Source organism: Canis aureus, chromosome 28 (assembly GCF_053574225.1).
Source record: "Canis aureus isolate CA01 chromosome 28, VMU_Caureus_v.1.0, whole genome shotgun sequence".
Taxonomy (NCBI): domain Eukaryota; kingdom Metazoa; phylum Chordata; class Mammalia; order Carnivora; family Canidae; genus Canis; species Canis aureus.
The window spans coordinates 27,434,649-27,461,940 of NC_135638.1; the positions used below are offsets into that span (position 1 = coordinate 27,434,649).

The window sequence follows — 27,292 nt, forward strand, 5'->3', positions numbered from 1 at the left end:
GCCATCGGTTCCCTTCCCTAAAAGCTGCTGCTGAAGAAACTTTGAAAAGTTTGAGGCCCTATGGAGGGCCACCTAAATAAATCCCTGGAAGGAAACCCCTCTCTCCCTCCTTCCAGATGCCCTACCTTTATTCCTAGAACCAAACGCTGGCCAACTCCTGGACTTGGAAGGAGAATTGATCTGTCTGAAATTAACAACATGAAAATGGGTATTATTAACCCTGCTATTTTTTAATAATTGTGCATATTCGTCTGACATTTCAACTTCTTCTCAACATTGCTTCCCTTTCCCCAACCATTCCAAGTCTCTTTCTGGACTAAGACTGCAGGTTGAATTATTAAAGAGCGAAAGAAGGATGAGCATTTCTTTTTCTCCTGAAGTTTAAGGTTTGTTATTTGCACATTTCCTAATAATAGTTGCACAGTACAGAGGTTACAGAGTAAGCATTTCAAGGAGGCCCTCTTAATGAGAAGTATTAAGCAGTAAACCTTGCAGCAAATGTATCCCCTATAATGTTAATATGCAAAAAGGAAAAAAAATCAACTGATGGTGGCTGTGGTTAATTCCTAATCAGAATGATGGACAGCAGGGCCAGAACAATACAAACTAATGGCTGTGTTGCTGATCACTTTACCCCTTGATTAAAGACACCCAATTATGGCGCAGAACAGTGTCGTAATTATGTTTCTTAATCACATCCAGGAGGTTTAATTGCCTTAACGATGTGTTTCATTAAATGAATTTAGGTATTATAGTCGACAGTTTTCATACACAGTTGTTTTCAAATTAACATAATATTAGACATCGTCATGGAAATTGTTTTAATAATCATAATTAGACGCACCCAGGCTTTGTCTGGTAAATGCTGAGAGACGGTCTCTTCCTGCCTGGGGGCTGCCCTGGTCTGTTCCCTCCCTCTACCCCCACTCCCTGACTGGGAGGGCTTCAGCTTCAAGGCCCTTCGCTGTTATGTTTTCTGAAAAGTTACAGGTTCTGATTAATCTTTTTTGATGGCAAGTGGAGCAGAAAATATCCTCCCTCACCCCCCACTAAGTTTGATGTCATTTAGGGATATCATTATGAGCTGAGGCTATGCAGACAAAAATGCATGTAGCTTACTGCCTACAGAGGAAACACCACCACCACCACCACCACCACCACCACTACCACTACCATCACCACCACCACCACCACCACCACTACCACCACAGTAAAAATCAAGCCTTCTATATTTGAAGACATTATTAAGGTCCAAATACAAGCCTACACAGACAATCCCATATAGACCCTAAAACTCTCATTAACAAGCAACACCAGTAAGTTCTGAAAATCTCTATGGGCATTGTTTTACACTTATAATTAAACCTGGTTGATTCTCCTGTTACCAAAAAAACAAAAAACAAAAAAACAAAAAAAAAACAAAAAAGAAAAGAAAAGAAAAAAGAAAAGAAAGAAAAAAAAGTGGAAAGCCACAATAAAATCCATTCTCAGAGAATCCAAGTCCATCTCTTTTCCTTGGCTTTCAGGCAGTTGGAACTATCAATTTTGATTAGAACTCTTTAAAAAAACTTTACCCTCTTCAGTGGGCCCTGGCATGGTTACCAATGCCATACAAGTGGGGAAAAAGAGTTCAAGGGACAGCACGGCCTTCAAAGTTCATGCCAGCAGATAGGAACTCTGAATCTCCTCTGGGTCTCACCAGTGACCCCATTTATCTCTCCTCCAATGAGCAGGCCCAGCCAGCCATCATCCTATTAACAAGTAAACAAGTGAACAGGGCTACTCTTAATTGTGTAACCCTGCCAAAACTTTAGTTTCACCTTCTCTGAAACTCCTTTTTTGTTGCCTTTCAAGCAAAGAGTAACACAGAAGAGAGGTGATTGCTCCTTCCACAAAGCACAGCATAATAAAATGTTTGATCAAAATATTTTAATAAAGATTCTTTCTGACATAGATACACATACAAATGGTCGTACATAGCTGTCATAGTCTGATTGACCTATTTAATATATATATCATTCTTTACACATCCAAAACCCGCCAGTAGATCCATCATAGCTCCCAACTCGCCATCCAACCTGACAAACTGAATTTGTATTATCTGCAAGGAGTGGAAAATAGCAGGACTCCATTTTTAAAAAAGGTTTTCTTGATTTTCATAGGATAGAAAGGCAGGCAAACAGCCATGCAAACTAAAACTGAAAGCTCACTTTGGGTAAATAGCTTCTTGCTCTTCCTTAGTTTTATTTTATTTCTTTTTAAATTTTATTATTTTTTTTTAGAAAAATAACAAAGGATTTCACACCATAGGCAAATCAAACCAGTCTTTTAACTTAAATAATTCTCCACAGTTAAAATAACTTATATATGTACATATACATTAAAAGCAATTAAATTAGACCTTTTAAAAATGCACAGCACAGCCTGGAAAAATATTTGCTTAGCATGTTCTTACTTATAGGATCTATTGCTGTGATGTCTTTCCCTTTTAGAATGCAAAGGAGTCCCCTTTCAAAAAAAGAGATCAATTCATTCATCAATTAAGAATACACCTTTCCTGTAATTTTTGGACTGAAGCAATTTATTAAAGCTCAATTTAAATACAGGGATGATGCAACTGAAAGTATCCAGGTGACCTTTGATAAACCTAAGCAGCTCAGATACATCAATATGTCTCTTCATACTTGTTGGCAAATAAACCTTTTAAACACTTGGCACACAGTATAAGTTAATCTATAAAACAGAATTTTAGAGGCATTAAAAAAATCTGCACATAAGACCCATGACCTTAACACATGATAAATACTGTTGATGTGGAAGGGTCATTGAAGAATAACAAATAAATACCATGAATTGTTAATACATCATCGCAGAGTGAAAAGTAACAAGGTGCACATAAATATTTTTAAATGCAATTCTTTCAGCCACAGTCAGTTTTTTTTTTTTTATATCACTCTTGCCAAAACTTTTGAGCATTTTCACAGGATTAAAGTTCAGAGACAATAAAAAATACAAGTCTTTTCATAGCAACGTGTCTCTTTCTGGTTTTTTTCCCCCACTTAAATAAGTCTACATTTCAAGTTTTTTTTTCTCCTGGCTCAGAATCAAAATTTATTTTCAAGTGCCCTTTCTGATTTGTCTGAATGAATATTCTGTCCCACAAGCCACCCAACCCCGGACTCCTCCTCTGCCCCTCAGCACTAGCCAAATCCACAATCATGAGTAGGATTAGTATTTTGCCATTGAATAAATAACGCTCCACGCTTAATAACCAAGCGACTACTTCCCAACTTATTTTTAAGCTTCCTCTCGGTCTGGGCTGCCACCGAAGTCGCCACTTTTCTGAGAAAAAAAAAAAAAAAGACACCCATACTTCATCCCAACTCCACCTCCCTCCTCCCTCCCTCCCCACCCCGAAGACCGAGATTCCGGGGATGTCAAGGCTAAGAGTCCCGTTTGTCTCTGATACTGCTCCTCAGTTCTCGCCTCTGCTTTGTTTGCTTTGCAAGTGTTTCACAACTACGAGGGGACCAAAATAAAAGGGGGGGCAGCTTTTCACTTTCCTCTAGCTTTTGGGTCGGTCTTGGGTTTTCCGGGGCGGGGGGGTGTTTAAGGCTTCTCCGTGCACTGTTTGCAGAGGCTGGAGGAGACGCTGTTGAACAGGGCGCACTTCTCCGGGCAGGAGGCGGCCGGGGGCAGCCCGGCGCTGAACGGGTAGCCGGCGGCCTGCTCGTAGGCGCCGAGCGCGGGGTGCAGGGCAGCGGCCGCCGCCGCCGCCGCCGCGGAGCTGGGCAGGGAGGCGGCCGAGATGGCCTGGCCCTGGTTGAGGTAGGCGACGAGGCGCCGCATCTCCTCTAGGGCCTGCGCCTGCATGAGGATGTAGTTCTTGGCGAGCAGCAGCGTGGCGATCTTGGAGAGCTTCCGCACCGAGGGGCTGTGCGCGTAGGGGATGACCGCGCGCAGCTCGTCCAGCGCGTCGTTCAGGTCGTGCATCCGCCGGCGCTCCCGGGCGTTGATGTTGAGCCGCAGCGCCTTCTGCTCTTTGGATTTCTTGCTGCTGCCGCCGCCGCCGCCGCCGCCGCCGCCGCCGCTGCCCCCGCCGCCGCCGCCGCCGCCGCCGCCGCCGCCGCCGCCGGGGCCCCCCGGGGGGGCGCTGGCGCCGCCGTGGAGGTGGGCGTTGGAGCAGCCCTCGGCCGCCTTGCCGCCGCCGCCTCCCGCGCCCGGGGAGGCCCGCGGGTCGCCGCCCCCGGCCCGCAGCACCAGCTCGCAGCGGCCGTCGCTGTCGTCGTCGGGGCTCTGCTCGCCGCCACTGCTCTCGGCCACCGAGCCCCGGCCCGCGCCCTCGCCGTACTTGAGGCACAGGGCGGCCCCGGCCGGCAGGCTGCTCAGGCTGGGGTCGCCCCCCACGCCGGCAGAGCCCACGAGCAGCCCGGGGACGCCCACCCCGCCGCCGCCGCCGCCGCCGCCGCCCGCGCCGCCACCGCCTCCCCCAGGCGGAGGCAGCAGCAGCCCTGCCCCCTCGGGGTCAGCCGGCTCGAAGCAGCCCAGGGGCGACGAGGACGACGACGCCGGGCGCTCCCGGGGCGGCGGCGCCAGGGACAGGTCCATGCCCGGGGGCGTGGAGCGGAAAGCCGCCTCCAAGCGCTTGGCGGTGGAGGCGCTCAGGCTCTTGTGCAGAAAGAGGTCGTCTTCGCCCGCGGCGGCCGCGCCGAGGTGCAGCCCGCGCTCCATGGTCCGGCGCCGGCGCGCAGCCCCAGCCCCAGCCCCAGCCCCGGCCCCAGCCCCGGCCCCGGCCCCGGCCCCGGCCCCGGCCCCGGCCCCAGCCCCGGCCCCAGCCCGCCGCGCCGGCCGCCGCCGCCTCGGCTGGGGAGTCAGGCGGCGCCGCGGACGCGCCCGAGCCGGGCTCCCGGGCTGGTGCGCGCGTCGGTCCCGGTGCCGCTGGCAGCCCTCTCCCCTTCTTTTTCTTTTTCGCCTTCCCCCGCGCTCTCCGCCTCCTCTTCTTCTTCTTCTTCGTCTCCAGCCGATGGTGCTGGCTGCTGGGGCTCACCATGGGCCGCGGCCCCGCATGGTGGGAGGGTGGGCGCGGAGGGAGTGGAGCCGCCGCCGCCGCCGCCGCCGCTCTGAGCCCAGCCCCGCGCCGCCTCTCCGCACCGTTTATCTTGCTTGGATTCACCTTCAAGAGATTTCCGGACCCATCAACCAGCCGCCGCCACAGACGGGGGAGTCTTTTACATCATTATCTCTGAGTAGGTTATTATGAAGAAGACTCGCCTGTTGGGACAGCGCTTTCTACCCAATCAGGTTAACGTTTTAATTAATAGGATTAAAACGGTAACAAACAATCGCAGGCGCTATCTGGCCGCGAGTCTGAATAGTTTCATTTCCCAGGTCTGAAGACAGGCAGCAGCTAGAGCTTTATAAAAGGCGCCTGCTCCATTATTCTGCGTGCCATCTGTATACACAGCTTAGCGCATATGTTTGCAAGGCGCTGGGTCCTGTTAGTAACCCAACAACTGCCTTTAGCTTGACATGTGTGGCGACTTTCACTCATCAATGAGCACACTAAAAGCCCTACTTAGAGCCGAGGATGTTCTTTGCTCCTTCAGCAAATTGTAGATCGGCGGCAAAGCCTGGGAGTCCCGGGGAAAGCAGACGCCCCCCCACCCGCCGCACCCCACCCCCACTGCCCTTCCCTCGCCGCTGCTGTCTCATCTTGTGCTAAATTACCCTTGCGGGCGACAATTCCACTCCACCCCTGTTCGTAGGATGACTCTGATCTGGATTTGGTGATGGGAGCTTCGAGGGGAAGTAGAGTCCCGCTGGCTCGCCCCAAATTCACCCAAGGTTCTCAGCTAGTAAGAGAGCAGAGCACCGGTCCCCCTGGAACACACCACACCGCCTTACTGCCACCCGCACGCCCACTGCCCATTTCCTATCCGGATTGGGGGGGGGGGGGAGAAAAAAAAGGAAAATGGAGAGCAACTTGATTATGCAGCCCATTAGATTAAAAAAGAAAGAAAGAGAAAAAGGAAGGGGTGCTTTTGCAGCCGTCTCCAAATAACTGCGACAGTCATGGTGATTGGGAAGCCTACGATTTCCTAAACGGCAGGAAACTGATTTCTCAAACTTTGCTCCAGATTATTACAACCCAGTGGTTTCAGAATAGCCAACTCCACCAGGAGTCGAATCCTCTCACTCACCAAGTGGGGCATTTGTGCCTCTCTATTTACCCGGAAGCAAACCCGACAGCTAGGAAGGGAGTCAGGGACCTCTGGCTCTGCCTCGGTGGTTCCTGGAGGGCTGGGGCTGGGGGTGGGGTGGGGTGGGGGAGAGCTGGGAGAACGAGTGCTCCTTTAGGGATGGGAAAGGGTGCACGCGGTCCCCTCGCTCCGGAGTTCCATCTGGGAGCACATGGTATTTAGCGGCTGCTTTCCATCCTTATGACATAAGTAAAAACAATATTTCCCAACACCTCCAATAAATCTTTCTTATGTGGCAGAACTACCGAAGCCTATGAAATTTTTGGTTTCTCCGGTTTCATTAAAAACCTTTTAATTGTGGCTTTCAGAGTTGGCCTCAGGTGTTGGGCTCTTTTCATTACATTTTGCTCTAATGTGATGAAATTCTAATTCTCTCCTTACCATATGGTTAAATTTCCCCACTGAGAATTAGTTGAAAAAGGAGAAATAATCTATTAATCTCTGTAATAGATTCACAAATGAGGTTCGCCACAGAACCTGTTTTTGAATGGTAATATCCGAACAGTTGGGCGCCTCGTTTCACAGAGGAGGGGCGAGGGCGACACTGAGGCGTCTGCATTTTCACCTGGAAAGAATGCAAAGGGGGCTCAGCGGAATCTTTCCAAAATAACTGCCTGAGATTCAGTCCCCTGGGGACAGAAATACTCCGCCGCCGTCGGTCACTTTCGCGCCTTCGGGTTTCCTGGAATCCCAAGCCCGGGGAAGAGCCAGCGGGCTGCGGGAGGCCGCGCAGCCCAGGCCCGAGGCCGGGGTCCTGGGAGGCTGCTGCTGCCCACGTGCCTCGCCCGGGACTTGGTGGCACGTCGACGCGCGCGGCGGCCTGGGGCTCGGCGCTGCCCTCCCCCGCCCTCCCCGGGCCCGCAGCTGTTAACCTCTCCCTTTAGGAAGCTGCAGACACGCTCCTGTTATTGTTTTTCAATTAGCAGCTTCGTTTTCCCTGGGACCGTGAACAAAGGTTCTCTGTAAACGTACGTGGGTCCCGTGCGCCTGCCGGTCACTCCCCAGAGGCCTCGGGCCGCGGGGCGAGGGCTGAGGCTGGCAGCGCGGGGCTCCGGGCTCCGGGGCGCTCCCGCCCCCTCCCGCCCCCTCCCTCCCCGGGGCTGGCCCGCGCCGCCAGCCTCCCCGAGGGCCCCGAGCTGGGGGCCGGACGGGCGGGGGCTCGGGCTCAGCTCGCGGCCGCACCCCGAGGGTGGCAACGGCGCCGTCCGCCCCGCGGGGATCGCGGCCCCGGGCCACACCCTGGCCCTTCGCGGCCGCCGCGTACCCCTGCACCGCCGAGCACCTGGCCGCGGCCCTTACGACCCCACCTCCACGCCCCTCGTCCACCCGCTGCCCTCCCCGGCCACCCAGACTTCTGGAACAAACTTTTGGCGCAACTTTATTTCACTCGGTAGGAGCCCAAAGCCCTCTCTCTCTCTCTGGTGGTTCTGGGAAGTCCTCCCGGGCTCCCCGGAGGAGGTGCCGCTTCATAGTCCCTGGGGACTTGGCTTTGGGAAGCCGCGGGGGGGATTCATAGAAGCTCTAAATGCGGGCCTTGCAGCAACCGTCGGGGAGCGGTGGCGGCGAAGGTCTGCGCTCTCGCCAGCTTCTGCCGATTGCCTCTGGGAGGTTGTCAGGCTCTGAGCGCTGCACCCATCTGACCCGGCAATGCAAACGCATCTGCCTGGCGGCTGCTTAGCGGCTTACCCGTCGCCGCCCTCAGGCACGGCCTAGGCTCCCTCTCCTCGCTCGAGTGCGCTCCCGCCGCCTGGTTTCGCCCGGCAAAGGGCCGCCGCCGGCCGCGGGAACTCGGGCTAACTGCGCTGGAACTTTATTCCGCCCCGAGACCGGGAAAGGCCCCGAGCGCCCTTAGCGACTGGCAAGTGAGAAAGGTAGCAGGGAACCAACCAAAATAAACACCCCCTGGCTGCCGGGAAAGAGAGGGCAGGAAATCAGGCCGCGGCGAAAACGCCTGACCCACAGATGACCCCTTGAGGGTGATGCACAGGAAGCCAAAGGCTCGGACTCTGTGCAGTTTCAGAGAATGTCACCGTGAGTTTCCAAAGCAGTTGGGGGACAGGAAGGGGGTACTGTCTCCTCCGCCCTCAGGGTGGGGGCGGGAAGGGCGGGTGGGCGTCCTCCACCGACCCCGGGGCGCCCCCGATGCCGCCCGGGTGGGCGCTGCGAGGACCCTGGTCCTGCACGCACCGGCCGGGGAGCAGGCTCTGCCGAGTGTCGGATACCAAGTCCGCAGACGCCAGGGCGTGCTGTGCAAGGGTGAATAGAGTTTTGTTACAGCGGGAGGGGACAGACCTAGGGCCGTGCCGGCACGCCAAAAAATTCAGCGGTGAGAGGAGAGAATTGAACTTCAGACCAAACTAATTTTCTCGGCCACATTTAAAGTTCTTAGTGATCATGATCATCTTTATCAGTAGTTGCTCGAAATTCGAAATAGGAACCTAAAAAAGAAAAAAAAAAAAAAAGTAAGAACCGAACACAATCCCATCTACTTTTAAAGAGCAAAGCAAGGAGCTTTTCTCTGTTATTTCTCTAGCCCTGATAAACAGTTTACTTGTCTGGATTAAACAGTGAGGAGAACCCTCGAACACTGGGATTTGGGGATCTGTGTGCGTTTTCTGAAAGGGAAAATCGTCCCGTGCGTGAGGGAGAAGATTCTAAAAAGTAAAAGCAAAGTTTGGCAAAAAGAAAGAAAGAAAGAAAATGCCATGAACTTTCGCCTGGGAGCTGCCCTGGAAAAGCGAATTTCCTGAGAGTGATGAGAACCGTCTCGGGGCTGGGGCTGCGCTTCCCTGGAGGAGTCCTCTGCCTGCCAGGTGGCAGGTGGCGGGGCCCGCCGGGGTGGGGGGGGCTGTCCCCGAGCCCTCCGGGACCCAGGCCAGCGCCGGCAGGGCGTGTCCCCAGCGCCAGCCGGAGGCGGGCTGACCTGGGGGCTCACCTGCCTGCCCCTGCGCCTCGCCCGCCGCGTGCTGCCTGGTGGCACTTGGGTCAGCCTGAAGCCCGCACAGCCGAGCTTCGTCGCCCCGCACCTCCCGGCGTCGGGCAAAGCGGGATCCCATCGGGGGCGGAAAGAGCGAAGCCCATCCGTCGAGCGCGAGTCAGGCCTTTGGGTGTGTGGTTGTCATCAGCATCTTCCCACCGTCTTCGCCAGGTCCTGCACAGCTCACTTGCAGACAGACTGTGGTTCAGGTGTGTCTTGGGGACCGGCGGGGCCAACGCAGGGGGCAGCGGGGGTGCTTGGGGCCACGGGAGCTGGAGCCCTGCTGGCAGCGCGCCAAGGGCCCCAGCGTTGCAATCGCTCCGAAGTGCGTGGCAAATTCCAAGGACTTCGACCGTGGAAAAGTTGAAACCTGTTGATCTAAAGTTCTTTCGGGAAGACTTTCCTTTTTTCTTTATCTTAAAGAAAAAAAAAATAAAAAAGGTTGGCCCTCAAGACAGTTTGGACACACAGAGAAGAGAAAGCCTCAGAGAACCCGGAGAAACAGCTGATCGGCACAACCGTGCGCCCCACCTGGGCGCGCAGGTGGTTCCCTAACCCGCCACGGAGGGCTCATTTGGCTCCCGCGGGCACTTTCCGATTATGGGGGCTGCTAAGGGGAGGGGCGCAGACGGCCAGCGTAAAAGCGGGCTTGCCTACCGATGCCGAGACGGCCGAGAACCAGGGGACGTGCGCACGGAGGTCGAGGAAGACGAGTCACTCCCTTCTTGGTTACCTGGGACTTACTCCTGCATTCAGTTGCCCTCCCTAAGGGCTGAAACACTTATTCGTGTTACACGTGTTTCCTCCCTGGAACCTCACCTTCCGCGAATATTGAAAAACATTTTTAAAAGAAAAATTGTTCGCACACACGGAAAAAAAAAAAAGGTGAACAATTTTAAGGCTCGCCTTGTGGCCACCAATTAAGAGACACCGCCGAGGGTTCAGTTTGGCTTTAGGATTTTAGCGCAGCGATTTAAAACCCACAGCGCCATCTCCTGGCTGTAAGGCGAATAGCGCGGTGGATGGCAGTAACACTTGAATGCTGAAAATGAAATATTCAAGTATGAGACACTTTATTTTACGCCTCCAAAATTATTTCAGTGATAAATTGATTATAACTACAAAACGTGAGCTGGAAATTTATGATCATTAAAAGTTTTCAGACAGTCCTGGAAGCTAGTTATTTGTAAATAGAAGTTTGTATATTTACACACACATAGTTTTGACAGAGTCAGGTATAAATCTTGTTCTAAGGACTTCTGATAAAATTTGATTATTTAATTTGTCATAAATACATAATTTGAAGGAAGGGGATAACCAGAGCTTAATTTTTATTTTATTTTTTTTTTTAGAGCTTAATTTTTAAATCGGGATTTTAATTAGTCATTTTATGCAAAAGATACTGTAACTTTATAAACACCTCAGTGCTCTCAGGAATTAATTGCCTAGTGAAACCCAAGTGCTGAATACTATTGAGATGTTTTAATCACCAAAGGATTTATTTTCCAAGTGTGGATATTGTCTGTAAAAACAGTTCTCTTCTTTTGCTTTCTGTGGACACTACTTATCATATATGGTAGAAAGGAGACTAATGGGAGATGATGGTGTGTTGAAATATGAATTCTCCTAATAATTCATTGAATTTTACCATCAACATTAGTAAATAATATTCCCCCATTTTTCTTCGTAGCCCTTTGCTTCCTCTACTTAATAGCCTTCTTACCACACAGTCTTTCAGAATGTCTTATTTAGATTTTCTGAGCTTGACATATTATCCGAAGTCAAATTTTTTCCTCAAGTTTAACGCATATAATAGAATTATGGATACCTAACGCTTTTATGAATTAAAATGTTTCTGCAGTGTATTTTCACGAGCTTTTATCCCTTTTATAATTACAATTACAATCCAGTAAAACTTTGAGATGATATCCTAATTAAAAACATTTCTCATCTACGATTATATACACAGGCCAGCTGCTTGTAATACAAATAAAAGTAGATATGCTTTGGATAGTGTACAAAATATTATGAATATCCTTCAAAAATATTGTAGATCAAACAGACAAATGTAAACTTTACTTCAGTTGAAAGATTAATTTTACTTGATTCATTAAAGTGAAAAATCTATTAAGCCAAATATTTGGACTCATTTACTCTGTCAATGTAAGAGTTCCTGTTTGAAAGAAATTTGATTATGTATAGGAGAAACTAGATAAACAGATGGTTAGCTAGAGAGCTTTTCACAGTTAAATTTTGAAATTTAACATGGATAAGTTTGACACCTTCTCAAACATTTTTGATGAGGTCATTTGATCTACTCTAGCGTTGCAGGATTATTGCACATAATCAATTTAACTTATGTTGAAGAAACATTAACTGGGCTTTTCTAGTAATGTGTTTGGCTGACAACTGTACTGATTGAGTTGTCCATTTGGACATACACACACACACACACACACACACAAGCGCACACACACATTTGTGCTATATGTACACAGTGGTAAGCAAGTATTATAAAAAGGAAACCAACAGTGCTGATCATGTCAAAAGTGCCTTAACATAAAAATAACATTCAGACTTCCTGAAGGAGACCATCATTTGCAAACAACCATGTTGGCAGACAATTCAGATAGTATGTCTACGGTAGAACAATGCGATATTGCTATCGCAATGGATATTGATATCCATGGAGAGAATGGATATTACTATGTGGGTGGCATGGGGACATTAAAGTTAATTCCCAATGTGATTTAAGAACCTCCTGGCCTCAGGTACTTAGGAAAGAAATCTCTTCCATTATGGATGGGAAATCAAGATTTTCCCAGAAAGATTATTTTGTAATCCATGTACTCACACATTCTTACTCCCTTGTGTCACTTCCCATATTTATTTTTAAAGATTTTTATTTATTTATTCATGCAAGACACAGAGAGAGAGGCAGAGACATAGGCAGAGGGAGAAGAAGGCTACCCGTGAGGAGCCCGATGCAGGACTTGGTCCCGGGACCCCAGGATCATGACCTGAGCCAAGGACAGACGCTCAACCATTGAGACACCCAGGCACCCCTGTCACTTCCCAATATTCCCATTGTTTTTCAGAACAAGGATCATGGGGAGACAAAAAGGAAGAAAAAAGGAAGGAAGGAAGGAAGGAAGGAAGGAAGGAAGGAAGGAAGGAAGGAAGGGAGGGAGGGAGGGAGGGAGGGAGGGAGGGAGGGAGGGAGGGAGGGAGGAAGATTTGAAGCCAAAGAATGCATTTAGTACATTCAGTGTTTGTGGAAGGTCCTTGTCTCATGAAGATGCCATCAGCTCTCCTTTTGAAAAGACGTTTTTGAATGATGATTTTTACCTATGTGCAAACCTGATTGCACTTCTCTGTAAATTGCTTTAAAAGGTATGAGTAGGCATAGTAGAAATAGCAGATCCTCTGCAGTGTAACTATGTACTCTTTGGCAATTTTTTTGATACTGCTCAGCTTCAGGAGGAATATGGATCCACTCATCATGCCTTTCCTGACTGGCTCAAATGAGATGATGTGGAAGCGTTTTGTAAACGTTAAAATGTTTTGTGAATTTAATGTTAACACTTTACTATGTTTCTTTGCCTGTTCCATCTAAACCAGTTCAGTCACCTTTAATTATCATTATTGGTTTGTCTTTTGTTTACTTTTTCTATCACAACGTTCAGATGCTGGCAGACTTGAGAGCATCTTCCACTGCTTCCGCATGCTGGAGGGTCATGGGAGTAGGAGCCATGGCTGTTGGACACTTTACATTCCCACATCTTCAGTGCCCATATCTCCATTCCCCATCCCTTCTAAATATCCCTAACTGCCCTGCTTGTGGAGTGTTTGCTCTCTTTCTGCTCTCTTGAACTGAATGGATTTGTCTCTAATCAGTTACAAAGTAGTCACCATAGTGTGATTTGATTGAACTGGTATATGGATAGAGAAATGGCCATGGATTTAGCTCAAAGTCAATTCTTACTTAAATATCCCACCGTATTTCTATCCTTCACAACCATCTTCTATTATAATGTTTCCAAATGTGTGGAGCACACTTTTCAGTTCAATGACATTTGTTAAATTAATGATTACATCATTTTCTTCCTTCCTTCTAGATCATTGATATAAAAGCTTTGCGAATCCAGATCTATCACTGATCTTAGTATGGTATTTGTTTCTTCCTCACCGCTCTATTATTTTTCTGTTGTTTATGGTCCATCAGGCAGTATTCAATTCAGTTGACAGTATTCATCTCCAAGCCAATTTGAATTAATTTTTTATGAAAGATTTATGGAGACAATGTATATCAAAGGTCTAAATTTATCACACACCTTGCCTTCCATTACTCACTAATTTAGTTATTTTTATCAAGAAAGGAAATCAGCTCAGCTGATTTCTTGCCCCCATGTTTTAATATTCTGTAAGTGTTTGAGGAAAATGTCTACTTAAAATCTGTTTTATTATTTTATTAGAACAGAGTTAAATCAATTCTATGTAGATTGAGAGTACATTTAAAGTAACACAATGGTAACATACTATATTTATAGAGATAGATGGTTTTTATACACAGGGTAGAAAGGCTTTCCTAGGCAAGGCAACAATCCAAGGACTCACACAAGAAAAGGGTGACACTTTTAACTACACACACACAAAAATTAAATTCCCATTCTGCAAGGAAAGACACCATAAACAAAGTTAAAAGACAAATGGCAGACTAGGAGGAGAAAATAAATACGTCCAGTATACAAAGAGCTTCTACAAAACAACAAGAAGCTATCTAGTGGGGAAAAAAAAGGAAAATAATTTAATCTGGCAACTAGCAGAAGAAATTTAAATGTCCAAAGCATGATATTAAAAAATGTTCAGGATCATTAATAAAAAGAAAATACAAATTAGAAGAATTTTTAAAATAGGCCTAAGTTTTGAAGAATTTAACAATGTACAGAGTTGTCAGGAAAACAGTTTTAGTCAAAATCAGTACAGTTTTTTGGGAAGGTGATTTGCAATCTGATACCTAAGAATGTGTCCTATAGAAAAAATGGACTGAGCACCATACATATATGTATAAAGATTTTCTAAGGATGCCTGGGTGGCTCAGTGGCTGAGTGTCTGCCATTGGCTTAGGTGGTGATCCCGGAGCCCCAGGATAGAGTCCCGCATCGGGCTCCCTGCAGAGAACCTGCTTCTCCCTCTGCTTTTGTCTCTGCCTCTCTCTGTGTTTCTCTCATGAATAAATAAAATCTTTAAAAAAAGATTTTCTAAAATGACAGAAAATATGAAACAACCTAAGTGCTCTTCAGTAAGCAAATAATTACATAAATGATGCCTCCATTCTACAAAACAGTATGCTTTTATACAAAGTAAATGAACTGACCTGAAAAGACATTCCTGATGCATAATTAAGTTCAAAAAGAAAGATGCAGAATATAATATGGTTATTTTTGGTATTATGAAAGGTATGTGGGTAGGTACATGCAGGAAAAAGTCTGTAAGAAGTTTACTTACAGTAAACCCCGGTTCCCTTGAATCAGAGAGCCAAGGGTGGGGTTTCTTATGAGTTACTTTAAATATTTTGATAAAAATTATGGGTGATGGGTATTTGCTGTCATTTGTATAGTTTTTTTTTTAACAATTATAAAATCTTAAGAATAAAAGATTAAATAAGGTGCTTATATTTTCCCTAGGTTCTTTGCATCATTATTCTTTTTTCCTTTTAAAATATTAAAGATAGGGCAGCCCGGGTGGCTCAGTGGTTTAGTGCCGCCTTCAGTCCAGGACCTGATCCTGGAGACCCTGGATCAAGTCCCACATCTGGCTCCCTGCATGGAGCCTGCTTCTCCCTCTGCCTGTCTCTGCCTCTCTCCCTCTCTCTCTGTGTCTCTCATGAATAAATAAATAAAATCTTTAAAAAATATATTAATGATAGCTTTCTTAATTTTAACCATTTGCTCTCCATATTTTTGTTCCTCAGATTTCATTACCTAAAACCATTTTCTCTCATGTCATTCGGATCAAAAATGCATTTCAAAATAATAATGACAAAAAAACCCCAAAATAATAATGACATTTACGAAACAATATATATTTTCACTTACTCACAGTTATCTGCCATTTATCAGCAATTACATTCGTGAAAAAAAAATCGATGGCATTAAAAACAGACAGTGATTGTACCACATCAGTGACTTTATTGCATTTCAATAAAGAATAACATAGTTTTACTTTGTAAATTGAGCCATTTTATGATTTAGCACGACCACAGAGCTGGCTTTTAAATATCAGAAGAAATACAGATTTTCGTGGAACAAGAATTGTCACTTTCAGTGATTCTGGGGTCCAGCTTCACCCTTTCAGTCTCTTTCCATGCATTTGTATTATCATTTGCCCATTCTGTCTACAGGTTCAAGAGCGAAAGAACAATGGCTTTTGCCTTAGAGGTTACTAAAATTCCCGCTCTAATCTTTCAGGGAGTGGTATTTTCCAGTTCCACTCAGATGTCTGATTGTCAGCTTTATGTCTCAGGAAGTATTCCTCGCAATTCAGGTACAGTAAAGTATCTAGCTCCCGCTAGCCTCTGTGTACTATATAACTTTTATAGTCATTATAAAAAATAATTTATTGAAAAAACTTAAACCTTATCCAACTCAGGTGACTTTTGATTTAAATGTCTGTGAGCCTGGCTATGGTAATCAGTGATGGCAGGGTTTTTTTTTTTTTTTTTTTCCTGAATTAAGTTTGCTGTTTATATCACAAAGTTAGAAGGTATGAAAATAAAGTCATCTCAAAGATAACCAGTTAGAAGAAATGGAGAGTCCATAGCCCCCATTTTACCATTACTGGCTTTGGAATCACATTTAATACAAGGCCTGGAGAAATTTCCTATTCTTTGTGCCATATTTTTTCTCTTCTATATATTTTTACTTTATTTGCGCTGCTACATAGTAAAGCCTAAAATACAGCAAGCCTCACTCCCTATGACTATTTATTGGAAATACTTTGTTAGATGAAATTATGAGGAACAACGTAAGCTATTAACAGTAATATTAGAGGTTCAGAATAAGAATTAATTATTAAAATATTTTTAGGAGGTTATTTAAAGGTGATGGTATAGGCAACAAATCTCTATGAATGCTTAACTGCTTAACCTCTAAAGACATAAACTCTCGGTATATTGTGATCTGAATTTGAAGGTGCTGTGCTGACAGCAGTATTTCCTATGCACACGGATGGAGCTGACAAGATCAATGTGTCCTCTGCACCCCTTACACACTCCGGTTAGCGATTGTATCCACTGCTTACAAGGTGTGTTTCACTACCTGTGGGTCGCTTTGTTACTTAGACGTTAAACATCAGAATGAAATCACTCCTTACTGAAATGCAAATGCAAATAGCACCAAGCTATTTTTATATTTGCCAACTGAGCTCTTCTGACTCGGACTGTGGTCAAAGCAATTAAGTCATCTTTCATCTGTGGGTAGTTTGATGTGCCAAGACCCAGAAATATCATTTGTGTTGATCATGCTACCATTTAAAAGAAAGCAATTTGCATACTACTTAAGGTCAGAGCGGCTCTTCACTCTGTGCATGTGTGTGTGTGTGTGTGTGTGTGTGTGTGTGGTTTTTGTTGTTGTTGTTTTTGACACTCTCAAACTCCTTATATTTTCTAGTTACCCATGCTGATGTTACAGCTTTTTTTTTCCTTTTAAGTGCATGGGCTTATTTGTTAATTTCAAAAAGATCTTATGATACAGAAATAGACCTGTCGAAAGCAATCTCAGACTACAGTTAAGAGGATGAACGTAATGAATACAGGCATCTTTGGTAGAACCCGATGCCGGATAAGGTATGAAGACATAATTGTTATCTACAGAAGCTTTAAAATCAGTATCTTCAGTCTACCTCAAATTATGTTGAAGGATAATGAAAGACAAGAGAACAAAACTTTAAGGAGACACAAAGAGATCTGAGAACTGCTAACTTAATAGAACATCGTAAATGAATATTCAGAAAAAAAAAAAAGCTTCTCACATTAAAAGAAGCTTCAGAAGAGGAAATGTATCAGAGAGGCTTACAGATGACAATGTATCCAGGAAAGCACTGATTCTTAGTGAGTGGGACTCATGACAGAGGTGACAGTTTTGAACCATGGGTAGGTTCGAGAGGGAAGAGAAAAAGCAGAGGGCTCCAGCAAGAATTTCATCAGCCTATTTTTGAAAAGTAACAGTCCTGCAAGGAGAAACTATGCTTCAAAGCTCATTAGCAGGATAAAATTTGATCTTCATCTTGAGAAGAGTAAGCAGACAGTGTAAAACTCACCTGAAGGAGCAGAATCAGGAAAGCTCCTGCCTCTACCAAACATGTCAGAGTAATTTTGTAACCTAAATTAAGGTAAGTGGTGACAAAACCTATTTAAGCATTCCAGCAATGCATCTATCTATATTAACGTGATTCAGTTCATGCAGCAATTCAACTCAATTGGATGCAGAGCAATGCAGCAAATATTCAGTCGTCAAGTACAGAGCTTTTTTTAAATCTTGAGTCTCAGATTTCTGCTCCTGGAAATAGATATCTAATTAATCCTTTTTGGCTAATGTGGTTGTATTTTAGTAAGAACCAAAAAAATTCTCAATGAGACATGTGTTAACTGTCCAGAAGCTCCAGAGAGAAGGTGTTGCACAATTAGGATGAAGCTGTCTTATGAGGTCAATGCTACCCTAGATGGTGCCACTGCCACCTAGTGGCACGAATTTATAGACGTGGTACATGTAGTACATAGAGAATCTCGTTAGTTAATTCGATACAATTCCAGTAGCTGCGACCGTTATACCAGACATCATAAAAAGAAAATTTCTATTAGAGATTGAAAATATCAAATTGTAGCTTTTTCTTTACCTCAAGGATAGACATCCCCTTTATCACAGTCTCCCCTTCTTCTTAACTATATACACTCCATTGCCCTTATAATTGCATATACATAGTTTACTTTGGGAAAGATATAGAAAATAATCACGGTCTGCAAGGCTTGTGAATTTATTTGGAGGTTACAAAGACACTTATTGCAAAATGGGCCATTAGATAGACAAACAGATACTTCTTAAAATCTCATTTTATAATATAAAAATGGATTTTATGGATTTTACATTTGCTCAAGTGCATAACATAATTTCAACACTTCACATCCTTGTAATTATTTAAGGTTTTTGAGAGTGCCTGGTGAATGCCTTCATATATCTTAGTTTTTTTTTCTGTTTCACTTATTCTCATCTTTATTTGTTTATAACACATCTGTAAACACACATTTGATATTTTATATTCATCATATTCAGGTTTCATCTTATTTTTATTGTGATCTTACTTTAATTTGTGACTGTGAATAATTACACATTTTATCTTATGTCTTAAAGAGAAAAAAAATACTTGCAGCCTTTTTCTATAGTTTTTACATAGAGATGCAGATTGCTCCATTACTTGTCCTTTTACATTCTACAGCCTGTTTAAAATAAGTAAGGAACGGCCATCTTCGGAAGCACATTGAAACACGGTATTCATAGGGATAGAAGAAAACAACGTGAATGTTTGCCACAGTAAGCACTTTCTTGATTTTCTATTATGAACTTCAGGAAGTCCTGGTACCTGGAGTCTTCTTGTTAAATTATATGACCATTAACAAGTCTTTTTTTCCTGACCCACAGTTTCTAAATCTATATAATGAGTATAGTGTTTTCCTATATGGCATGTATCAGAGGGAGGAGTGGGCTGGCTTCAGATTTCTTCATGGCAATATTCAGTGCCCAAAGACAATGGAGTAAAAAAAGAAAGCTAATTCAGAGGCAGAGGTGATCCAAGTATGTAACATGCATCAAAGCTGTCCATTAAGTCTGAAGGCAAAGAGGCAGCTGTTCCCTAACAAGAATAAACTCAACGCTGTTGAGTCCATCCTGGAAGCACCACTTGATATTGAAATTTGGCCAGCCATGCAATTAATTAAAAGAACTCAGGAATTCCGAAGATTTGATAAAAGGAATGGAGGTGAGTATTTTATTCCAATGGAAACTAAGACAAAATATCTATGGGGATCATTAGAATTGGGACAGAAAGTAAAACATGGTAGCCCAAAGAAAATATTTAATTAATAAAAAATGAAATGAAAGTAGGTAAACGTATTAGTGTAGCAATTTCCTCATCTTTCGACATGAATCAATACTATTTAAAAGTGAAATATTGTTTTAAAGTAGCCATAATAATTCCAACTGCTCAATTTTTTTCTGTGATTTTGACTAATTTTTGTGGTAAGTTGAATAATTTTGAAATATGCAGAAAACAATTCCTATTTTATAGCCATTTATATATTTTTAATTTATAAGTTATCAATATTTATGCATATGGAGATGTCTAGGCATATGCTCACTTGTTTAATAAGTTCCAGCTAGTCAAATTGAAAGTCGTTACTTCTTTGTTTCTTGGCTTAAAAAAAATATATCCCATTTAGAAAAGTAAATTTTAAATAACAGAATAAAGTTAGTTTTAATAAAATAGAATAAAATAAAGTTTTAACTTTAGCTCCTACCATTTCCTTTTCTTACGATTTTTGGTTTGAGGCTTTGTTGGTCATAGACTTGGAATGAAGCATTTAAATGTTTTGTTAATTTGGGTGACTGAAATAACTGGTACTATTTGACATGCTGAGTGCGTACCACAAAGATAGTATTCAAATTAAATATTATACCAGATGTACCCACGCTCCATACGGGTAGTTTGCAAATGTTGCTTATTGTGCATTATGCATATCATGATTTCCTTTGATACCTAAAACTGTGAACTTTTGTTAGAATATGCATTATTTTGCTTCCAAACTCTTAACTCTATGTTGTTAAAATTGTATATGTTAAAATGCAGTCTGTAATAGAAAGGCTCTTTGGGCTTCTCAAATGGAGTCAGAAAAAGGGTTAAAATCAACTTAAGCAAAAGTTATTTGTAGTGTGAACATGGAAATGTATTTTAAAATTCAATATAGGTTTTGAGAAAAACAAAGCATTTGGAAATCTTTGATAGTGATTAATTGACAATATGATGTTTAGACTTTTTGAGTGCACCCACTTAAAAAAAATATTAGGATGTGGCACAGAGCAAGAATGTGCTATCCTTGTCCACTGACAGTGACAGAGCTTCCACTATCATCAGCATGTGCAAATCACTCAAATAACCCTTGCAATTATGTATGCTGTTCTGCACAATCTATGCCATCAATTGCGTTTTCATCTTGGTTATTTCTTGATTATCTTATTATAAGTTTTCCTTTAAAATTATGTTCTTTCTTTCATTTATCTTCCTTTGTAATATTTTTATTTTATCCTCCTGTGAATATTAAAATAGCCATAAGGAAATTAAACCTATAATCACTGTTGGATGTCTTCAATATACTTAAATGCTGTGCAATGCCTAGTGAGATAAAGGTAAAAAAAAGATGTATATAATATACTGATTCTGGTTTATTTGTCACCAAAGTGAATATTGTCTCATTCCCTAAAGTGGTAACAGTTTTCAAGTATAATGAGATGAGTTTTTAAGTCACACAGACATGAGTCTGAACCCTAGTTCTGTTACTTAGTAACTGTGAATTGAATTCCAGTTTGTTCAAGTTAAAATAAAAAAAGGAAATGATACCGTATGCAATTATGATGTGGAATAAATGAGAAAATATTTGTAAAACCAGTCCACTCTGTGACACATTGGGTTCCCTTGATAGTAATTAGTTTTCTTCTTTCTCACTTTACTCAAAATGCAAGGCAACTATCAACTACATTCCCTGTATCTATGAAAAAAACTATCTTTTCCTGCTATGTTTTGTCTCACTATATTTCACACCTGTGTTCTTATATATGTCTCTATCTCTGTATCTATCTCTATCTCTATCCTTGCCAATTTCCACTTTACTTGGCTTTATACATTTTCATTCTTATTTGATTTTACATTGTCTTGACATTATTCCCATTTTTAATTTTTTTCATTATTCATCAAAACATTATTGCCCATGGTAAAGTCCCCATAATGAGAGCATGCAGCCATTCCTCCCATAACCAAGTCCGAACTAGTTCTGCTCGTCCTAGGACAAGCCTGTAAGTTGTGAGGCAAGACGTTGAGATAAGGAAAGTGATTTTATTCAGAAAGCCAGCAAACTGAGAAGACAAGGACTATTGTCCTAAAGAACCATCTTTGCCAAACTTGAAATTTGAGCTTGAACATTAGGAAGAGGGATCCCTGGGTGGCGCAGCGGTTTGGCGCCTGCCTTTGGCCCGGGGCTGATCCTGGAGACCCGGGATCGAATCCCACATCGGGCTCCCGGTGCATGGAGCCTGCTTCTCCCTCTGCCTGTGTCTCTGCCTCTCTCTCTCTCTCTGTGTGACTATCATGAATAAATAAATAAAATCTTTAAAAAAAAAAAAAAAAAAAGAACATTAGGAAGAGGGGGAAAGCGGGAAGGGGCTGGAGTCAAGATGTGACTGATGCCTATAGACTTGCAGGTACCCACAAGGATCAGAGGAAGGTTGTGATATTTTCTGTCCCCTCCCAATTCAGTTGATCTTTGCCCACAGCATTCCAGTGATGATGCTCCTATAAATCTTAGACATGGCAAATGCTATTCCTGTACATACTTCCTTATCTCCTCAGTGGAATGTGGGTTTCAGATAGGAGAGGTTGGCATAAATGTTAACATGTCTATGTGTAGAGTGAAGCAGAAGTTTTGAAGCGATCCATCACAGCAGCAAAAGAAATCAAAACAATATCGAATCAAATATGCACACATCATTTCTATTCACACTGCATCAGCCAAACTAGCCACATGGCTTCCCATAGACTCGAGGCAGCCCGGTGGCAACACAACCTCTAGAAGGGGAGTGCGGATCTTCAATGTTAGCCAGCCCCAATTTATTACATTTTTCAACTTTTATATGACTTCAACAATTCTCAGTAATGATTACATTACTCTCCCAAAGGGTAATTAAGTGCTCTTTTGTGTCTCACCAATGATCACCATTAACATTCATTGTTATTTGAGATGCTGATGCATTTAATGTTATAATGAGGTCCCAGGGAATGTAGCAGATTGTCTAAGGAGAGACCTTGTCTGTAGCTTCTCTCAAGTAAAACAGCTTTCTAGTGCCTCTCTGCCTCATTGATTCACCCTCTCTTTTAAAATCTCATCTGGAAACATGCCCTTATCCCTGGACTATGCCTCTTGATTTATTTCTTCCCCTGGTCTTTATTATTTAACTTTGTACAGTTTAATTAAATTAGGTTACATTATTGAGTATTGAAGATGCTATTCAAAGGAAAGCTGTTATGCAATGTTCAGCATTTTTATTTCACTTGATGTTTACAAAGCCCCTTACAATATTAATTAGCCAATATTCACAACATTCTGGGGGGCTAAATTGATTATATCTTTTTTTTTCCTTTGAGAAATAGCCCATCTCAGTAAAGAGATATACTTGGCTTCACAGATATATCTATATTAAATAGCTTTCCTTGGTTTAGACCAATGAACATTTATAATGATCGAAGTACTAGCAATGATTTCTTGAAGTCCTATAGTACATCAGAAACCATGGCAAATACCTTGTGCAGGCTAAATCTTCAAATCTCCACATGATCCTAACTGGGTACTTGAGGTATTGTGCCTGAGATCACCCACCTCACAACCTGAGTTGTCCCATTCACATTTTTTTAAAAGATTTTATTTATTTATTCATGAGAGAGAGAGAGAGAGAGAGAGAGAGACAGGCAGAGACACAGGCAGAGGGAGAAGCAGGCTCCATGCAGGGAGACTGAATCCCGGGTCTCCAGGAATCATGCCCTGGGCTGAAAAGGCAGCGCTAAACCGCTGAGCCACCCCAGGCCACCCGGGCTGCCCCCAGTCACATTGTTTAAAGCTGCTCATCTAGTGCAGCACTAGGTGGGTACCTTGCAGTTCATTCTAGGCTTGTGACATCAACATGTTTTAAAACTCTTCACTAGTTATCCAAAACTTCCCTACCAAGGTCTTCTGAGGAAAAGGCCTCTGTGTTGATAGGTTTCTCTGTGGCATAGAGCAATTTAAGTAGAATTTAATCCAGACTGTATTTTATATTCCCAAGAATAATTAGGGTTTAAGACTTGGCAAGCTAGCAATCTAGACTATCCAATGGGCAGCTTCAAATTGGATCATAGGGTGTTTTACTTTGGGTATCTTAAGGCCATTTTAGTAAGAAATCTCAAACTAATGAAGTCAAACCCGTGCAAAATTTTGAAGTATCATTTTGATGCCACCTTTCTGCCTATTCTTTTCTGTACTCTTTTCCCCTGATGGTGAGCCCATTCCATTTAGAAAGTCCCTTTTCTGAATGTGTTCATTCTTTCTTGTCCTGTTGAACTAGGTAGGGATGGATTAAAGAATCTCCAGCCAGTTGAGATGACTTCATTATACCAACCCCTTCTGAGAACTTTGGAGGACTTTGCATATTCACACACACACATTCCCAGGAGTTCCTCCCTTAAATCTTGCCTTGCTTGGTCCCACATGACCCTACATTTTTTTAAGCTAATTTTAACACTTTACATAGTAGAAAACCAACAGAATATCCTTCTCCTATAAGGGTGACTAGGTAATTATGTAAAGGTATTAGTGTAAATGTAAGGAGTGGAACAAATACGGGCAGCCCGGTGGCTCAGCAGTTTAGCGCCACCTTTGGTCCAGGGCCTGATCCTAGAGACCTGGGATTGAGTCCCACGTCGGGCTTCCTGAGTGGAGCCTGTTCTCCCTCTGCCTGTGTCTCTGCCTCTCTGTCTCTCATGAATAAAAAAATTTAAAAAAATAAAAAAAAAGCTTGAAAAAAAAGGAGTGGAACAACTATACAAACTTTCCTAAAGCTAACTAAATAAGTATGTGGATAAATGAATGAATGAATGAATGAGTAAACAAAATGAAAAGAGACCACATGATGCATAGTAAATGTAACACACAATAACATGGTATTATCAGTAGCAAATATATCAGTAATATCAATAAAATGAATGGCTTATCTCAATTACCAAAAAAAGGTGATTCTTCTATCAACTAGCAAAGCTAACCCAACTCTATGCTACACCCATGACACACAATTAAAATAAACAAATTCGAAAGGTTAAAATTAAAAGGATGGGAAAAGATATAACAGACAAATGTAAGTAAAAGTAAAGCAGGGTTCGCAATTTTGTTTTCAGAAAAGATAGAATTCTGGCCAAAAAACATTAACCAAGTTAATGAAGTACAGTTTCATGAAGCTGAGCCCTGCAATTAACAACAAATAGCATAATAGCAGCATCTACAAATCAGATGTTGCAGGAGGAGGGAAAGGAAAAATAAAGACCAACTAATAAATAGGAGGCATTAACATACCTCTTACAGAACAGACAAAACAAGTAGACAAAACTTAATAAGTATATAGAAAATGCAAAGAAGAAAATTAATGAATAACTTGATAGGTATATTTTTTCCCTCAAAATTAAAGAATATCCCTTTTCCAGCGCACATGAATCATTTATAAAATATTGACCAGACTAGACCACAAGGAAAACCTCAATAAATTCCAAAGTTTAAAACTCTGTATTAAACAATTTTGAATCAAGGGGAAAATTAAAACAAAGTTGCAAAATATCTAGAAAATAATGGCAAAGAACACATGGCACATAAAAATCTGTGGAAAGCTGCTGTGCCTGGCTCCGTCAGTTGGTGGAGCATGCAACTCTTGATCTTGGGGTTGCAAGTTCAAGCCCCACATTTGGTATAGAAATTACTTTTTAAAAAATCTATGGAAAACTGATAAAATTTTTTTCTGAGGAATATTCACAGCATTTAATATTTGTATCATAAAAATGAGTAAAGAAAGTAACTTAAAATTTTAATCCCAAAGCTAAAAGTGCTCAGCATAGCAAACCAAAAGAAAAGTAAAAAGAAGAATTAACAAGATAAAAGTAAAGATAAACAAATTAAAAAAGAAAAACAATATAAACACAATGAAAGAAACGAATATATTGGTTCTTTGGAAAAACGAAAATTTGAAATCTAGCCAACTAAATTTAATGAAATGAAAATGAGAATGGAGGAATTTTACAATGAAGCAGAAAAAATTTTTGAAAATCACTATTGTACAACTACATATGAATAACTAATATTGATAACTTAGATGAAATGGAAAACTTTTTAGGATCATATAATGACCAAAACTGACCCGGCAGACAAAAATCTAAACATATCAATTATTGCAGACAAAACAGAAAAAATTGAGCATTTTCCTTTAGAAAAAGACCAAGATTACTAGAGGATTGTAATAGGGAATTCTACCAAACTTTTAAAATTTAGATATCAATTTTTCTTAAATTGCTCCAGACAATAGAAAAAAAAAAGGTAAACTCCCGATTTTTTATTATGTAAATATGACATTCGTGTCAAACTGATAATGATTGCACAAAACGTAAATTGATGAGCAAATCACACTTAACTTTAAATTTACTCTTATTATTGATTTTAAAATTCTTAAAATAGCAGCAAATGATATCCCTCAGCACATTAAAATCAACATAATTTTCAAGTGGAGTTCATTGAAGAAATGCAAAGATGTTCGATATAATCATCTTCATCGAGACAAAAACGACAAACTTGAACATTCATTCCTCAAAAAAGTTCAATAAAATGGGAAAAGACGAATCCTTTCTCTCTTTTTTTTTTTTTTAAATTTTATTTATTTATTCATGAGAGACACAGAGAGAGAGACAGAGACACAGGCAGAGGGAGAAGCAGGCTCCATGCAGGGAGCCTGATGTGGGACTTGATCCTGGGACTCCAGGATCACGCTCTGGGCCAAAGGCAGGCACTCAACCCCTGAGCCACCCAGGTGTTCCTGAATCCTTTCTTAATATAAAATATATACTCCTCAGCATGAAAGACAGCTTCACACTAAACGAGAAATTATGTCCTGCTGAAGTCAAATATTGTCATGGAATTAAAGTTCAAGAAGAAAACATGATTAATAACTTCATAATCTGAAAGTGGGAAGAAACCCAACTGTGATTCAAAATTCAGAAGCAATAAAAACAATAAAAAATAAGAAAGATGATATGACATGATATGTTAGAAAGCTTTTGTAGGGCAAAAAATTCAAAGCAAATAACAAAAGGGAAACATATATTTACAATTTTTATAAAAAATGCTGCCAAAATATTAAAAAGCTTCCTACAGCAGAAGAAAAAGATCAACCATTTTATGGCTAAGTAAGCAAATGATATAAACAAATATTTCAAAAACATGAAAATCATTCCTAAATACACAAAAAATTTGCTTAAATAGATCCAATATAAGACTGAAGAATTTTAAAATGACCCAAGAGGGGATCCCTGGGTGGCTCAGGGGTTTGGCGCCTGCCTTCGGCCTAGGGTGTGATCCTGGAGTCCTGGGATCAAGTCCCACATCAGGCTCCCTGCATGGAGCTTGCTTCTTGTCTGTGTCTCTGCCTCTCTCTCCCTCTCTCTCTCTCTCTCTCTCTGTCTCTCATGAATAAATAAATAAAATCTTAAAAAAATAAAATAACCCAAGATACACTAATCACATTGCAGACTGACAAAATCCAAAGTTTAGTAAATTCTCTTTTAACAAGGCTGTGAGGAAACAAACACTCTCACAAGTTTCTGGTGGGAATGTAAAATGAAATAACTTCTAAGGAAAAGAATTTAAAATCATTACATAAACATTTTTCCTTGATTTAGCAATTCCATTTTTAGGAATCTGAACCAACATAAATAGGTAAAAATATTAATTGATTTATGCATAATATTATTCACTATGACTTTATTTGAAATAGCAAAATATGAGAAACAATCCTAATGTCTATCAAGAGGGGACTGGTTGAATAAATTATTGCTCATCTGTACAGTTGAATACTATGCAGATGTAAAAGGCAAATAAAAAAATACAGTAAGTAGATTAATGGTACCTGGGCTTGAGGTTAACAATATGGATTATCTGTAAAAGGGTCTGAAG

At 42.2% G+C, this 27,292-nt stretch overlaps 1 protein-coding gene across 1 annotated transcript; it reads right to left on the reverse strand.

Annotated features, from left to right (window-relative positions):
• Positions 1-1,914: 1,914 nt before the first annotated feature.
• Positions 1,915-4,765, reverse strand: BHLHE22 (basic helix-loop-helix family member e22). The gene has a single exon (XM_077876806.1). It carries the CDS (start codon positions 4,729-4,731, stop codon positions 3,610-3,612), a length of 1,122 nt encoding a protein of 373 aa, XP_077732932.1. The 5' UTR covers positions 4,732-4,765; the 3' UTR covers positions 1,915-3,609.
• Between the last annotated feature and the right edge of the window lie 22,527 nt (positions 4,766-27,292).